Source organism: Myotis brandtii, unplaced genomic scaffold, assembly GCF_000412655.1.
Source record: "Myotis brandtii unplaced genomic scaffold, ASM41265v1 scaffold156, whole genome shotgun sequence".
Taxonomy (NCBI): domain Eukaryota; kingdom Metazoa; phylum Chordata; class Mammalia; order Chiroptera; family Vespertilionidae; genus Myotis; species Myotis brandtii.
The window spans coordinates 1064166-1081309 of NW_005355666.1; the positions used below are offsets into that span (position 1 = coordinate 1064166).

Consider the following 17144-nt stretch of genomic DNA (forward strand, 5'->3'; position numbering starts at 1 on the left):
TACAGGTCGGAGCATCTGCCCCTGGTGGTCAGTGCATGTCATAGTGAGCAGTTGAGCGGCCTTAGCATATCATTAGCATATTATGCTTTGATTGGTTGAATGGCTGACCGGACACTTAGCATATTAGGCTTTTATTATATAGGATAATGTCTTTCCTCCAATGAGCAATGACTTGTACAATAGCTATCAAGTACATTTCTTCATGGTCAGTGATAAAATTTCAGGCATTTATCTACCTGGGCAGTTTTCTCATTGGTCCTGAGAAATTATTGATGTTTGAGGAATATGAGAAATTAAAATTTAATTTAGTCTCTGAAGTAGTGCTTAAAACAAGACAGTGCACACTTAACCCAATGTGTTCCTGGTTTAATTTAGAAAGTAAAAATTATCTTGTTAAAAAAATGGCTATATCACTCACAGTGTAGAAGGTAGTTTATTATCTCAATAGTTGGGATCCAGTAACATCTAAGAAATAAGTGCAACAGTGGGCCAGGTGGTGTTTGGGTACCTTTGTCAGGCTCAGAGAGATATATCTACAAAAGATAGGAAGGGCCATGAAGTATAGGTTTTTGGGCATAGGATGATGACACCAGCAGGTGTCTCAGGTATTACTGTATCTATCAAGTCTTTTGTCTTTTTTCATGATTAAGCTCTTAGAATAATACCAATACTTGACCATCATTTCCAAACATTAAACAGTTTCTATAAAATAATGATAAATTTTAAAAGTAAGATCATACCAAAAGCAAAGTAGAATAGTAAGTCTAGTCAGCTGATAAGAACCAGCTCTTTCAGAATGGAGCGCCATTCCAAGTGCATTATCAAATGGCTCATGTTCTAGGCCTACTTTTTCATTCATTGAATGGATTGATGTTGAATACTTGCTGGGCTCAATTAATGGGTCCTGTGGGGGATACAAAGTTGAGTCAGCCATGGCTCCTTTACTCAAATTACAGCCCTGTGGATTCACTATTTTGGGGAAGTCTAGTTGGTAACACAGTACTAGTACATGCCTCAAAAGAGGTAAAATAAAGGATTTTTGATGTTCAAGGGAAGCAAAGACCACTTCTAGCCCCACGGGGAAGAGTGTATAGAAGTGGAAGCATTTGAGGCATTGTGGGAATGCGCTGTGGAGGGGCCAGTGTGGAGTTGGGAATGGTTGTCTACCCCACCTCGCACCAATTTTTCCAGCCCATTGATGCAGTGTCAGGGGTCCCGAACTCATTCACAAGGTAGCCCATGCCATCACAGCCACTCCCCATAACACATTAGGGAATTCACAGAGAACCTCGGGTATCAGCTGCAAAGCTTTGCACCTCAGTCCCTACAAAGCAAACCCATGATGTTGTTTCTGTCTCACTAGCCAATAATTCTGAGGGCCTGCAGTGACACTTCTCACCTAACTCAAGCAGAGACCTCTGAGAACTTGGAACCAAATTAGAGCATGTTTGGAATAATCACTTGGACTAGTAATTCCTAACTCTGGCTTTGTAATACTTGGAGTTTTCAAAGGAAAATGAGAATTTCTTGAATTATTTAAGTTAGATCAATTTTTTAAAAAAATTTAACTTTATTGAGGAATAATTGACAAATATAATTGTATAAACTTAAAGTGTACAACATGATGATTTGATATACATATACATTGTATAACGATTATCAATATACACATCCATCAGCTTACATACTTAACTCTTTTTTTGTGGTGAGAATGCTTGAGATCTAATCTCAGCATTAAGTATACACTGCCATATTATTAACTACTAGATGCCCAGTGCACGAAATTCATGCATGGGTAAGGTCCCTAGGCCTGGCCAGTGATCAGGGTCGATCTGTGGGGCCACCAGCGGGGTGATCAGGGCCCCCGCTCGCACCTGCCTTGGCTGGCCTGGCGCCACCCAGTCACTGGCCCTGGAGCCCCCACCACCACAGGTCGGGCCTGCAGGCTGGGGGCAGCTCCTGTGTTGAGTGTCTGCCCCCTGGTGGTCAGTGCGCGTCATAGTGACCAATGGTTCCGCAGGTCATTCCACTGTTCGGTTGATTTGCATATTAGGGTTTTATTATATAGGATAGACCATTTTTTAAAAGATTCATCGTACACCAAAATGACACCAGGATTATGTAGCCAATGAAAAATGGGTAAGATAGAATAAATGTAAATAGTTTAATACAGGATTGTACACAAATACTTAAATGATATTAAATATATATGTATAGATAAGACATGAAAGGGTGAAGGTGGTGAATTATAGGTTCCTTGTTGAAAAAAAGTCACTATTTTATTAATAAAAATAAGATAGTTTTTACAATATCTGAAGGAAGAAAAACAGTTTAACACTTACTGACTCCTAAAAGGTGGGTGTTAGGGATCTCCTGCCTGACTGTTTCCCCACCATATCTGCCTGCATCGCTGGAGAGCAGAGGGCTTTCTTGTAAGAGAAGCGATTTTTTAATTTTTTTTCCAAATATTTTTTTCAACATAAAGTTACTCTCTTTTATCAGATTTAAAAAGAGGAAAGAAGACACTTCGAAAGTTATTTTCCTGCCCAGAGGTACACGTCTTACCAAGTTAAAATTCACATTCAGAGCTGTCATCAAGGGCATTAAAACAATCAAGCGAGGTCATAAAAGTGCTACACATCAGGATTTCTTTTCTTTTTGTTTTTTTTTAATTGAATATTGGGGTGACATTGGTTAATAAAATTATATAGGTTTCAGGGGTACAGCTCTATATATTGTATTGGTGTTCCTCACCCCAAGTCAAGTCTCCTTCCATCACCATTTAGTGTTTTTTTTTCTGCCAAGATTTTGGGAGTTATTTTGTACAGGATAATAAAAATTTTCCATTTGTCTTACGGAGGCAGTTTCGGTTGTCTGTCACTTTATAGTCAGTTGTTTAGGTCAGAGGTCCAGTATTTTAAAAAGTTTTTATTATGGAAAATTCTAAACATATATAATAGTAGACAGAATTTCATCAGAAGCCCCCATGTGCTCAACACCCAGCTTCAGCAGCAGTCTGCAACTGTAGTTGATCTTATTCTGCTTCTCCACCTCTTCTGATTATTTTGAAGTGAATCCTAGAGCAGCGGTTCTCAATCTGTGGGTCGTGACCCCTTTGGCGGTCGAATGACCCTTTCACAGGGGTCGCCTAAGACCATCCTGCATATCAGATATTTATATTACGATTCATAACAGTAGCAACATTACAGTTATGAAGTAGCAACGAAAATAATTTTATGGTTGGGTCACAACATGAGGAACTGTATTTAAAGGGCCAGAAGGTTGAGAACCACTGTCCTAGAGAAAATGTCATTTTATCTGTAAACTAGAGGCCCGATGCACAGATTTGTCCCTCAACCTGGCAAAGGGGCCCGGATTGCGAGAGGGCAGTTCTTGGATGACGCACCCCGGAATCGGGCTCCCTCCTCTCTGGTTCCAGGTGCGTCACCCAAGAACTGCAGCTGCCAAGTCACTGCAGCTCGGCAGCTCCTGCGTTGAGCGTCTGCCCCCTGGTGGTCAGTGCACGTCATAGCTACCAGTAGGATGGTCGTGTGTATATATAATTTTTTTTATTTTGCATTTCTAAAAGACAATGATTCCCCTTTGCAACATAGCTACAATGCTATTACTAGGGGGGAAAAACACCTTCGTTTCATCAAATATCCAATAAGTGTTTATATTTTCCTGATCATACTATGAATACACTTTTTATAAAAAGCTCTTTGTTTGAATTAGAATATAGTCAGGGTCCATATGATAGTTAATCTCCTCTTTTTTTTTCACCCTTCTAATGTATTTGTTAAAGAAACTGTGTATTCTGCTCTATAGAATTTCCCATATTCTGAAGTTTGCCGATAGTATCCTCTCCCCTGTATTTCCTGTAAAGTGGTAGTTAGCTCTGAAGTCTTGCCCATACTTTGGTTCAATTTTCGTTTTTGTGAATACTACTTCTAGGTAATGGTGTGTACATCTGTGAAGAGGTACATAATGTCTAGTTGGAATCTAATACATTTTATAACAACCTCATAGGTATATCATAAGAAATACTCAATACTCACTTTTCTCACCTTTTCCAATGTTAATGTTCTTATATAACATGCATACAGAAAAGTACACAAAACCTAACTGAACAGTTTAATGAGTTTTCACAAACACATACCTTTGTGGTCAGCTCAAGAAACACCCCCAGGAGTCCCCTGTCTCCTAGATACTGTCCATCCCTGACCAGAAAATGACATCATGACTTATGACGTCATAGATGAGGTTTTCTTATTTTGGGATGTTACACAAGTTGTGTCTATATTTTTTGTGTCTGGATGCTTTCATTCAATATGTTTGTGAGATGGGTCCATGTGGTTATACTTCATTGCTGTGCAGTATTTTATTGTTTGAATATACACTGTGTGACTGAATGTAAAACCTGTGGGTTTTTCCCACATTTGGACAATTATGAATAGTTCTGTGTGAGCATTCTTGCATGTGACTTCTATGGAACAATTGCATGTATTTTCTGTTGGGTATATATTTAGGAGGAGATTTCCTGAGTCATAGGGGACGTGTATGTTCAGCTTTAGTAGATACAACCAATTTTCCAAAGTGGTTCCAATGTACACCCTACCAGCAGTATGTGAGTACTCCACATTCTTAACCAGCACTTGGTGTTTTTCTCTTTTTCATCTTATGTGTTGGCATAATGTTGTGGTTTTAATTTTCATTTCTTTGATGATTAATAATGTTCGGTACCTGTTCACATGCTTAATCGCCATTTGGATATCTCCTTTTGTGAGGTGCCTGTTCGTCTTTTTCTACTCTTTTGTTGGGTTGTCTTTTTCTTACTGACTTGCAATCATTTCTTATCTATTTTAAATGAGTCTTTTGGAAATAATATATCACAGACATCTTCTATTTGGCGTGCTTTTTTTTCCCCAAGTGTAATTTACATACCATGAAATGCTACAATCTTCAGAGTGTATACATTTTATCAAGACAGAACATTTCCATCACCTAGAGAGTTCCCTTGTACCCCTTCCCAGTCAGTACACCCCCCCCCAAAGCAACCACTCATCTGATTTCTATGACCATGGATTAGTTTTGCCTACTCTAGAATTCTATATAAATTATTTCCTATGGTATATCTTTTTTGTGTTCCGCTTTTCCACTTAGCATATTTTTTCAGATTCATCCATCTTTTTGCATCTATCAGTACTCATTCTTTTTCATTGCTGAGTAGTATTTTATTTATTCACTAGAGGCCCAGTGCACGAAATTCGTGCAAGAGTAGGCCTTCCTTCCCCTGACTGCTGGCACCGGCTTCCCTCCAGCACCTGGGACCGGGCTTCCCTCACAGCCCTGGCTTCGTCCGGAAGGATGTCTGGTCTAATTAGCATATTATACTTTTATTATTATAGACTCTCATGTTGTGGGCATCTGAACAGAATTGTTACCAATTTTTGATTATTAATAAAGCTGCTAGAACATTCTTGTACAAGGTTTTTTATGGATGTAGCATTTACCTTTTAAAAATTCATTAACTACTTTTTGTTTAATCACACTAAATTTTTAGTTTGTTCTCTAAGTAGTCCAAATATATGAAAGCCTGAATTTATGCAAAAGATAAATGATTTATTTCCTAAAAGAAATTTTTAGAAGAAATTTACTGTAGGATTTCATTAATTAGCTTCCCTAGTAGTTTGAGTCATATTACAAACAACCTACTGAGAATATCAGTTACTCTACTCATTTGGAGTTTAATTCATATGGATTATTCCCTCTTCCTCACTTGTGTGAACATATATAATTGGCTTTACTGTAGTTATTTACAGTTACACTAATAGGGATCTTGTCTTTTGGAGGAAGAAAATTATTTGGTCAAATGTATTAGCCTCTCTCTCAGCCCTGTTTAGGAACTTGAGTTTTGAACAGTGTAAATACTCCTTTATTGGGGGCATGTGAACATTCTAAAAACAGAAAGCTTACAAGGGTTACAAAGTACAGTGATAAGAAAAATAATTTTGTGCTAAATATCACATTGGAGGTGTGTGTGATAAGAATATGGTGATGTTAAGTAAAAAACAGCATTGCTGAACTCCTCCACCCGAATGCCTATGATGTTACTTTCTATAAATACTTTTTGAAACATGAGAGCTTTGATCCTGTTGCCAAAATAATGTGAGATCCTATAAATTTTCTAATTATAAATGACAGTAGTTTAATTTTATTCTACTGCCCCTTCTGTCCCACCCCCAATAAAAAAAATGGTGTGACTAGATCACTAGAAGTCACAGTATTGAATTACAGCACATACCATTTCTCCTTATTGTGGGGAAAACTACTGTTGCTCTTCCCCTGGAGAACTGGTGCCAAGTCCAAGCAGGCTGCTTTCTTTTATTCTGTGCCAGACCAAATGATCAAACTCACCTGTCAAAAGCAAGTCTAGTCAAAAGTGGAAGTTCTTTTTCTCAAATGGGGCATAAAGTTTATTTTTTTTAAGCCAGTTATTTAGAAAAAGCTCTCAGGAGAGATCAGGAATTTGGAATTCAGTTTTGCATCTCTTGCTCAAAGGCTAACAGGATTACTTGCTGTATGATGAGCATTTTAATATTGATTATACAATGCACATGTAAGTATATGCCAACTGCAATCATAAAGATTTTTGCTTTAATTTCTGACAAAAGTGTCTAATTTTGGAGAGATAGTAATTACAAATAGAGTTCTTTGCAACAGCTCTATTTTGCACATTTAAAAATTCAGAATCTACCTTTAGGTGGCAGCACCAGATACTTTTTCCGGTTGTCTCACTACAGCCTTAATGAGTTATGTATAAGCAGGGAAACTTTCAAGTCTCCCAAAACTTCAAAATAAGCTGTTTATTGCCAATTTTGTGAGGATTTAGAAAAATTATGTTGAATAAGTTGGGGGCTTGTTTAAGCCTGGATTTTGACCTTAAAGAATATTCTGACAGCAGTGATCTTTACTTTTTAACATGACATTGTATGTTTTCTTAAAAAGATTTCATTTAGCCCTCTGTGATTTGCCTGTTGAACTTATAATTGTCCTCCCAAGAAAATAATTTTATGACATTTTTGTATTCAAGTGACTTGTACAAGGATCATTATATACCTAATATTTTAAGGTAATTAGTGTCTTTTCCCTTTATATATTAAAAGGTTAACATTGACTTATGACCATGAGTACTGGGATGAAAAAGTCCCTTCTCTTGAAAAAATCAGCTTGGGAATAAATTTGAAGTAATTAGCTAGGCCAGCTGGCTTTGTTGTTTCCAGGGGCAGATAAGTGTTGTTTGTGGAAATGGATGTTTAAAGTAGACATTTCATAAGGCCTGATTTTTAAAATAACTTTGTCCCCTTGTTGGGCTTTTCTCCATAACAAGCAAGGTAGCCTATGTCCAGCTTTGGCTTACTCAGCAGGCAGCCTGGCCCGGGCCTCCCATGCACTAAGTAGACCTGGCTGGTACTGGAGAAAGCTTTCGTTGCTCCCCTGTCACAGCCTGGCCAGTTCTGTACATGTGCAAAGCTAGGGTGGTTCCGTTCCTTGATTTTCAGATTGTAAAATATCTTACCTTTTAGAAAATCCCTGCTTATTGTTTTTCTTTTTCCTTACTTTCTGAGTAATAGTCTGGGAAATTGATGAATAATGATGTCATCAGAAAAAAGATGAAGCTGCATCTTCATAAAGCAAGACATTATGTGAATACAGTTGGATTCATAACTAGAGTTTAAGAAATTCGCAAGTTGCCCTTCACTACAGAGACAAATTGGCATCATTCAATGGGCATGGTCTCTCTCACTCAAGTCCTCTACCCCTCCCTCACACCTCACTAATTTGCTATTTCTCTTACTGGATTGCTAACTTGTAAAATAAAAATGTACAGTGAGTCTTGGGGCCAAGTGACTTATGTTACAGTAATTTATGTCACACACCAAGAACAATTTTGTCAAGTTGTTTTTGAATGTGTATTTTTTTGTTCTTATTATGCACTATCATGTTAGAAAATATTCACTTTGATGAATTCCTACAAAGAGCAGCTATTAACTGGCTGTGCAGCATGAACATGTGTTTCATTTTGAGTGAACATAGTCCAAAATAAATGATGTTCATCCACTCTTTACTTTTTTTATCTTTATGACATTTATTGAGTATTTATTTATATAGGCCCCATTTAAAACAGTTTGTCCTCTAATGTCTTATTTAAACTGCAAAAGTTCATGGTTGGTGGTACTACATCCATTTTGCAGGTGAGCAAGCTGAGACTCCAAGCTTATTCTTTGTTTAGCACCTTCCACTGTGTCAGAGTTAACCTTATGTAATGACTAGATGTCACTTGACAATTGACCAAATAGGATTTAGCATCTTGTCACTGAATTTTGAAAACATCCGTTAGATTATCTACCAATGCAGCTGTTGATAGAGTCAAAACAATTTTTAGATATTTTTGGTATTTGAACTTTTTGCTTAGTGATGTTTTATGTTACTTATTTACCTTTATACTAAAATAGCTATGCTTGTTTTCCTTAGATTTCTAAATAGCCTAGAATTGTTAGGTATTGCTAAGGGGTGCTTTAAAGAAAAGATTATAAGATATAGTGTAGAATAATTATCTTGAAGTTTCAATTCAAATAGTGAATTTTTGAGAGATATGCTTTGACCAAGGGTATATTAAATTGGCTGACCTTAAAATGTTTATTTTCTCAAATAGTTTGGGCAAACAAGATAGCATAAACTATACATCAATTGATTTATTGGGTCATTTTGATTGAAATATGGAAGGTATATTTGGTTCCAGGATTGTTGGGGACATTTTGGCCTATAGAATCTGTAGAATCATTTTTTTGCACATATTTTATACTTCTGAATTCAGAATACCAAAAAAACCATGTCACGTTTTGTCTTATATGCTGCTACTGAATTTTAACCACTGGATTAGATTGCAACCTACATGCTGTTAACTACTGAGCCAAGATGGAATCGACCACTGCATTGAAATCAGGATTAGCAATTGTGTCTGCACTTGAAGGAGTTGTAATAGCAGTGAACTTGTTTTCTTTAATGGGATTTTTATTCTCTATTTTCAGTTTTAATGATGATTCTTTGATTTTAAGAGATTTTCTTAACAGCAGTGCAAATTTATTTGAGATTTTCTTTATAACTTTAGGAAAATACTAAAACCATCCTGTAGAAGTAATTAGTTGCTTCCAAATCCAAATGTCCACTAGCATATATCTGCATTGTTTTAATGCTGTTTACTTGTTTTATTTATAATCACTTATAAAAAGAGCCCTTTGTCCATGTGATATGAGACTCTATCTTGAGTTCAAATGATTGTGTGTGTGAATTTAAAATTATTCTTTTGTGAGTTTTTTTCCTTGGGCTTATTTTTTTGGGTAAGGGAATTCAAAGAATTGTACCTTTCTAAATGTGTTTTTTTCTTTTGCATTAATAGGACTTGATCCCACCCAGTTTAGAGTTCATCATTATCATAAAGATGAAGAGAATGATGTTCTACTTGGTGGCCCAGCACAGCTCAGCGATGAAGAGAAATACAGGGACTGTGAGAGATTCAAATGCCCATGCCCTGCGTGTGGGACTGAGAATATTTACGATAGTGTCTTCGAGGGTTCGGTTAGTTGTTTCTTTTTTCATTTTGTGAGCAAATTAATATAAAGGCCTTTCCCCCCCACTATTTGTCTAAAAAGGAAGAAACACATTGCTTTTATGTGTTTAATATTGTTTTTGGCTTCTTAGAGTGTTTGGCCTTGGTTTCTAAATGGAACCTCTTAAAAGATCTAATTATCTTAAAGTATTTTTATTGTAATTCCTTAATTAGTAACCTATATTTCCCCACTCCCAACCCAATTTATTAAGACTTAGAGCAATATTTTTCTGTATCTTAAATCAAGTTAATGGGAACTAAGTGTTTTTGGAAAGTTTTTTGTTTATCTTTACACATCCCACTTGCCTCCTTTTTGACAAAGGTACTCCGATTATCGTTTCTGCTGTCTTTGCATGTCAGACATTTAAAAAGTCACGGAGACATTCCTTTCAAGAAGTACTGCCAAAAAATGTATCATTGACCTTGGATCAGAACTTGAAATGTGGCCAATTTACTTGATTCTACTGCAGTGTTATATGTACTGGCTATTGGCAAATGAGTAGGCAGTAGAACCATGTAAAACCTTGAAACCGAAAGAAAATGCATCCTTTATCTAAATTAAAAGTAATTATTTTAAGTTAATTTGGACAAACAGCAGATGTTTTGAATTTTTTTGAATCAAAACAAAGCGGTCTTTGGAAGCAAGTGCAAGGAAGAGGCAGACGCAGATCAGCAATACATGCTAAATCCTTGAGTTTTGCTTCATTACAGCTGTAAATAAGATAGTTAATTGCATGGAGGCTTGACAACTTGCAGATGGGCTAACTGTGGAAGAGCCGATGTCAAGCTCTGAAATCTCTTCCACCTGGAATTGCTTAGTGTGGTGGGTAGGGTTATGTACCAGATTGGAGCAGGAAACCAAGATGTTTAAGTATCAAGAAGGAAAACACATGGTCCAGAAACCCCAACAGTTTCCCTATATGTTTGCTTTGTCTCTGCTTAAAACAAAACAACAAGACATTTTCTCCAAATACTAATAGTTAATTCTTGCAAGTTTCTACTTCTCCTGCTTTCCCTCCCCCAAATACGTTTTAAGGGGGTTAGGAATTTTAGATTTTCTAAGCTGACAAAGCCTGATTGCTTTGTGGTATAACACTTAAATTTTAGGCTTTATTAAGTTGACGATATGAAAGCAAACTAATGTCATTAGCACACTTGCTTTATCCTCAAGTTTGTAATGAATAAGGGCAAATTTAAAATTTTGATATGTCTAAAGAGAATGTTTATTTCCAATAATGTCACTTCACTGGTATTTTCACAGGGAAAACTCATTTATCCAGAGAGTCTGTCATTTATTGAATGTTTAAAAAAAAAGTGATAGTAGGATTTTCCCTTTGACTTCATGCTCCATTATGATGGTGGCAAAAGAGTGGAAGTTATATGTGACTAAGGAGATCTTTGGGAGGAAAGCATTTGAGGAAATAGGGTTAAATTAAGACTATTGTACACCAGGACAGCATATAAGCTTTTAAGCACAAGAAATCTTTTTATAATCTTTTGTGTACTTGTCTGACTTGAATTCTATAGGGAACTGATCTGGAGCCCAGCTTGTTTCGTTGCAGTAACATCAACTGTAAAGCTTCACCTATGAACTTTATTGTACAGCTGAGCAACAAATTGATCTTGGATATTAGACGTTGCATTAAGAAATACTATGAGGTTAGTATCCATAATGACTTTCTTATATACACAGCTTATTTAAGTTTGGAACTTGTTATAAAATAAAACAATGTAGTTTTGTATTACTGTTTTTTTATGAAACTAAAATTTTTTAAAGACTTGAGAGGAAAATGGTTTGATTTTCTATTGGGTATTACATCTCTTTCATTAATGAGTAATATTTTAAATAGTGAAATTTTTGCTTTTAAGGAAAAATGAGAATATAACCAGGACTTTTAAAAATTTATTGTTACCTAAATAAGACCACATTAAACGGTCACTCACATCTTTGGACAAAGGAGGAGAAATCAGTATTGGTTATCTTTGGCAAGTAGAGCCATAACATCATGTGTGATGTTTTTAATAAGTTAAAACTTTGTGCTTATGTGGTAATCGAAACCATTTCATAGCCTAGTTGTCCCAGGAAATAAAACTAAATATCTTTTCAATTTAAATGCAATTTGTCTGGCTTTTTAAAGAGAATGTCTAATTTTTAAAATACATAGTATAGTTAAAATACCAGAACAGTAAGTGATCTGTCTGTGTTAGAAAGGCTTTTTTCACAGTTTTTATTTTGTTTTGTTTTTAACAATTTCATATGAATGAGTTCTTTTCTCTTCAAAAATTAAAATTAAAAAATTCACATTTACCATTTGATTTTTCATAGTGTTTCATTATATTATTTGTCATCTAAGCAAAATTGTTATTACTTGAAAGTTCACTAACTTATTTAAAGAAACTACATTGGCAAGGCATTTCCAAAAATGCCCAGATTCTATTAGGTAAGGCCATGACTTTGTTCAATATCTTCCTATAATGTCTACTTTTATGCTAATTAACATAGCATTTTCTTATTTAAAATGGATCTCATTAAATGAAAACTGAGTATTAGATCATTAGGACAAAGAATGAAAATATAGAGTTCTAGTATTGTGATTTTGGAGTTGAATAACTTGTATTTGTCAAAAAAAAAGGTTTGTCTGAAGATATTTTTAAAATAATAATTAAGACTACATTTTGGGAAATCTGAAACATTTTAGTGAATAATGCTATGCTGTACTTAATGAACAGTTGGATGGGAATAAAGGGTATCTGTAGGTTCACATTCCACAGTAGATGAAGTGCTCCGCACATGAAATGTTAGGGTTTTATTTAAGCATGAAAAGCCCAAATCAAAACTATTCATCTCCTCATTTACAAACCTCACGGAGTAGAGCATGATTCTTGACTCTTGTGAAGAATTCCAAATTTTCTCTCTGTGTTTAGTCTATCAAAATCTTCACCATGGAAATGTTAATACTAGAAGAAACTCATCTATTTCCTTCTATAAGAAGGGATGATCTGTTTTGACTAAGTTGGGAATAGGCAGAAAAATGATCTTTGTAGTTAGAAATATGCCCTAACTGAAAGATGGATTTCTAACCCAGTTGTTTGTGTGTCGTGGTGGTGTTGGTAGTAGTAGTTATATGAGTATTTTTTAAGCTAAATAACCTAGTTTTATGAATCTAGACATCCAACCCAGGGTTTCTATAGCATTTGCTTCCATTGTCTTCTCTGCCAGTCATCTCACTACCAGCAAGTAACAGTTTTCCTGTGGTTACTGCCCACTTGGTTAATTTTCCTAAGGGATTTCTTATGAAAATATCTAAATGTCGCTCTTAAAGTTGAAGATTGATATGACTATCCTCAAAATTAGGGACCTGTATCTCTACTGTCTGATCTTAGTCATATATGATTAGATGGGAGAGGAAGAAATCCATTATTCTTTTCATGGCCCCATGGTGAATAAATGTTTCAAATATTGTCAAGATCAGAGCTTTTATACAGAGAGCTCATGCACCTCTAGCTAGGTTCTACTTCATTGGTAGACTATTCTCTTTCCTCCTCACCCCAGACTTAAAAGAACTTTCGCAGGTAGAGGGACATGGCATTGAGTTTCTTTTGTATTGTGCCTCAAGTGATAGTCATAACAGTTCATTCAGGGTGATGTACCATAGTGGTGGTAGTCCAGCTGGAGATTAATACATCAAGTATACTGGAGACAAGGATATTGATAGTAAGTACAGGCATACCATGTTTTATTGCACTTGTTTTATTGTACTCCACCAATGTTGTGTGTTTTTTACATATTGAAGCCAAGACCCTCTATCAGCAGAAAGATTACACTCATTTTATTCCAATACTCTCTCTTGTTTGGGGGGGTTGTCAAATAATCTTTAATTGAAACATTTTCCTTTGTAGTTCTTAACATGTTAAGCGCCATGCCACTCACCGGTGACTGACACTATACTCTCCGTTTGGAAGACAAAACAGGCTGGGCGCTTAACGTGTTAACTAGCCAGACATTCCACTGCACCTCTGTTGATATCATCTATGATGTTATGAGTGTGTCGGCCATCAACATTGCAGCTCACAGACTGGGCAGTCCCCAGGATCTGTTTAATGGTTCCAGAGAGTTCTCTAGCTAAAGATCAGTGCCACATCTGTCAGGCAATGCTGACAATCTCATCAAAAGTGGTATTTCTTTTTTTAAAAAAATATATTTTATTGATTTTTTACAGAGAGGAAGGAAGAGGGATAGAGAGTTAGAAACATCGATGAGAGAGAAGCATCGATCAGCTGCCTCCTGCACACCCCCTACTGGGGATGTGCCTGCAACCAAGGTACATGCCCTTGACCGGAATCGAACCTGGGACCCTTGAGTCCGCAGGCTGATGCTCTATCCACTGAGCCAAACCGGTTAGGGCCAAAAGTGGTATTTCCTCTGTGCTTAATGTTTTTTTTATTGTTGTTGTTTTATATTTTTTTTGCTTCTTTCTGTCTCTTGGTGGTTCTTTGAGGGCTTTGATGATCAGGGCAGAGGCAGAAGGCACTACCTCAATCTGGGCCTGTCTGTTCTGAATGGTCAGTTTCACTGTAGTCCTCAGACCCTTCCAATCACCAGTCGCTTTGGCAATGTCATCACCAACCGTTTTTGGAGACAGACCCAGGGGACCGATCTTGGGGGCCAGGGCAGACATGGCACCTACTTCCCCACCAGTGCACCTCAGGTATACGACTTTGATTTCGTTGGAGTTGAACTTCGGCGGCATGGTGGAGGCGGCTGGTGTTGGATGAACCCAGATTTGGGACGACCGAAGAAAATTGCACCTGAGCCTCCTCCAAGCCGAAAGTCAAAAGCCCAATACTGTCTTGAACCCACAGTATCTCTGAGGTATGCCTATACTGAGATTAAGTGACTGTTCTCAGAAGCTAATAACCAAAGGGGTTTCCTCCTATTTTGCAAGTTCAAAAATATTACCCACTGGACATAAACGTTATTAGTGGATTAAGAGCAAGTCTCAATATATTTTTTTCATTTTAGTCTTAGAATCACTGCAGGGAAAGTACAATCTACACTGAGAAAGGAAGGCATCTCCATAAAGAAGGAACTTTAGGCCTGGCCGGTGTGGCTCAGTGGTTGAGTATTGACCTATTAACCGGTTCAATTCTGGGCACATGCCCAGATTGTGGGCTCGATCCCCAGTGAGGGGCATGCAGGAAGCATCTGATCATTGATTCTCTCTCCTCATTGATGTTTATCTCTCTCTTTCTCCCTCTCCCTTCCTCTCTGAAATTAATAAAAAAAAAATTTTTTTTTAAAAAGAAGGAACTTTAGGAAGACAGTGGAGGAGTAGGTACTTGACCAAACACTGTAACCTGCAAAGAAACAGTTCTTGATTACCAATAAATTGAATTGTCAGGAACAAAGGAACAGAAGTTCAGGGTAACAAAATATCCTTCTAAATCTCTTTTATTTTAAAAAATGCATCACATTCTGTTATTTTTCTGTCATGAATAAACAGTACTGAGTAAATAAATGTGATATAATAAATATTAAAAATGTACGTATCTGAGACTCAATCTATATCATATTGTAACATGTGTTTTTTAATATATTTTTATTGATTTCAGAGAGGAAGGGAGACGGAGAAGAGAGATAGGAACAACAATGATGAGAGAGAATCATTGATTAGCTGCCTCCTGCACGCCCCACACTGGGGATCCAACCTGCAACCTGGCATGTGCCCTGACCAGGAATCGAACCGTAACCTCCTGGTTCATAGGATGGCGCTCAACCACTGAGCCACGCCGGCCGGGCTCATATCGTAATGTTTTAATACTGACTCTTAATAGGAGAGGAAATGCTTATTTCTCTCTCCCCATATAGCAATGATTATCTCTCTCGAATTCTCATTTCCTAGAACATTTAAATTTCAATATACATAGAAATACCAAAAGTACCAAGCAGGATATTTTAAGTAAATATTAATTTCTTTAGGAGGAAAAAAACTCTAGTGCTTTATCCCGAGATTTGATGAAGCATTGAAAGACTTTGAGGTAGCACAGAAAGCTCTAATTCAGAGTTGATTTTGTGCCCTGGTCCTTGTTGGTCCCTCTGTACCAAGTTACAATTGAACTGGTATTTTTTTAAAAATCACAGAAAACCAGTTTAAAGGCTATATCTCTAAGCTTTTAGGGATGTTTTTGAAAGATTCTATTTTAGAGTAAAAATTTGATGTGTGTTCCCCCTCCCCTTAAATTCTGCTTCAGCAGAGCAAATACACACACAAAAAGGGAGAGAAACACTAGCTAATCTAAATTGGGAAATGAAGAGGGCTTTTTTTAAGCATGAAAATTTCATCATCTTGTCAGCTGGCAGAATGCCTGCTGTGTGGATTCACAAAGGCTAAGAATTACACTTTCATGAAATTTTCCTCACTAACTGCCCTGGTTAATTTGAAAGATAACCCACTGTTCTAATTCATTCCTCAATTGGGCGGTGCAGGTTTTATCTTTGATCTGACAAAGCATTTGTGTTAATCGTTTTGGCCCTCCACTAGACACTCTTGGGATTGTGCTTTTACAATAAATGTGTCTGTGATAGCTCTTTAGTCTATTATACTTACAATAGATCCATAGAACTGGTAATTAATTCTCCACTGCTTTGGAAATGGGAAGAATAGGTGTAGCTCTGTCAAGTGCTGCTAGGAAGTTTGTTTAGCTGGTTCATTTTTGAAGTGTTCCCCTCAGCCATGAAGCAGCCGCGGAAGAGAGTCTGAGATTGGGGTGCTGCCTCCTCTGAAGACTTGTTCATAAATGGGAAATCTGACCCCTATTGGTACCTGGGAGTGGGGTAGTGGGTCATCTACTTTCATCTCAAGTACTGTTATTTATAATGTACAGTGAACCCTCACTTTAATACTTAAAGAGCCATCTGTTTCTAAAGGTGGGTAGTCAACTAAAATATGCTCCTAAACTCCCATTGATGGCTAATACAGGTTTTAGAGTGTTCCAACCAATGGGGCAAATTGGATTCCTCACCAGCCTTGCAGTTTGTAGCTACTTATAAAGGAGTATCACTTAGATCATTTCACTGTGATTTTTTAAACATAGAGATATTCTGGCCTTCCATCTAGAAAAATTGACAGTGGCCCTAGCCGGTTTGGTTCAGTGGATAGAGCATCGGCCTGCGGACTGAAGGGGCCTGAGTTCAATTTCGGTCAAGGGCACATGCCTGGGTTGTGGGCTCGATCCCCAGTAGGGGGCGTACAGGAGGCAGCTGATCAGTGATTCTATCTCAACATTGATGTTTATCTCTCCCTCCCTCTCCCTTCCTCTATGAAATCAATAAAAATATATATAAGAACAAAAAGAAAAATTGACAGTGAACAGCTAGACAGTGCCATGCCTATGATAATCACTGATTAATAGCTAGGACCAGAAATTGGTGGTTGAATTCCTTAGAAATTTACTATTAGTTTTACAGTCTCAG

At 37.0% G+C, this 17144-nt stretch overlaps 2 protein-coding genes across 3 annotated transcripts in view; one reads left to right on the forward strand and one right to left on the reverse strand.

Moving 5' to 3' along the window:
• Positions 1-17144, forward strand: part of POLA1 (polymerase (DNA directed), alpha 1, catalytic subunit) — a 314757-nt gene that overhangs the window by 135823 nt on the left and 161790 nt on the right. For both annotated transcript variants that reach the window (XM_014536066.1, XM_005861768.2), the window contains exons 33-34: positions 9461-9639; positions 11198-11329. In XM_014536066.1, the coding sequence (XP_014391552.1) occupies positions 9461-9639; positions 11198-11329 (311 nt within the window). The remainder of the gene's footprint in view (positions 1-9460; positions 9640-11197; positions 11330-17144) is intronic.
• LOC106725329 (60S ribosomal protein L12-like) lies at positions 13660-14436 on the reverse strand. The gene is given in 2 exon segments (XM_014536068.1): positions 13660-13860; positions 14125-14436. Coding segments are annotated over 2 exon segments (498 nt in total). The 5' UTR covers positions 14422-14436.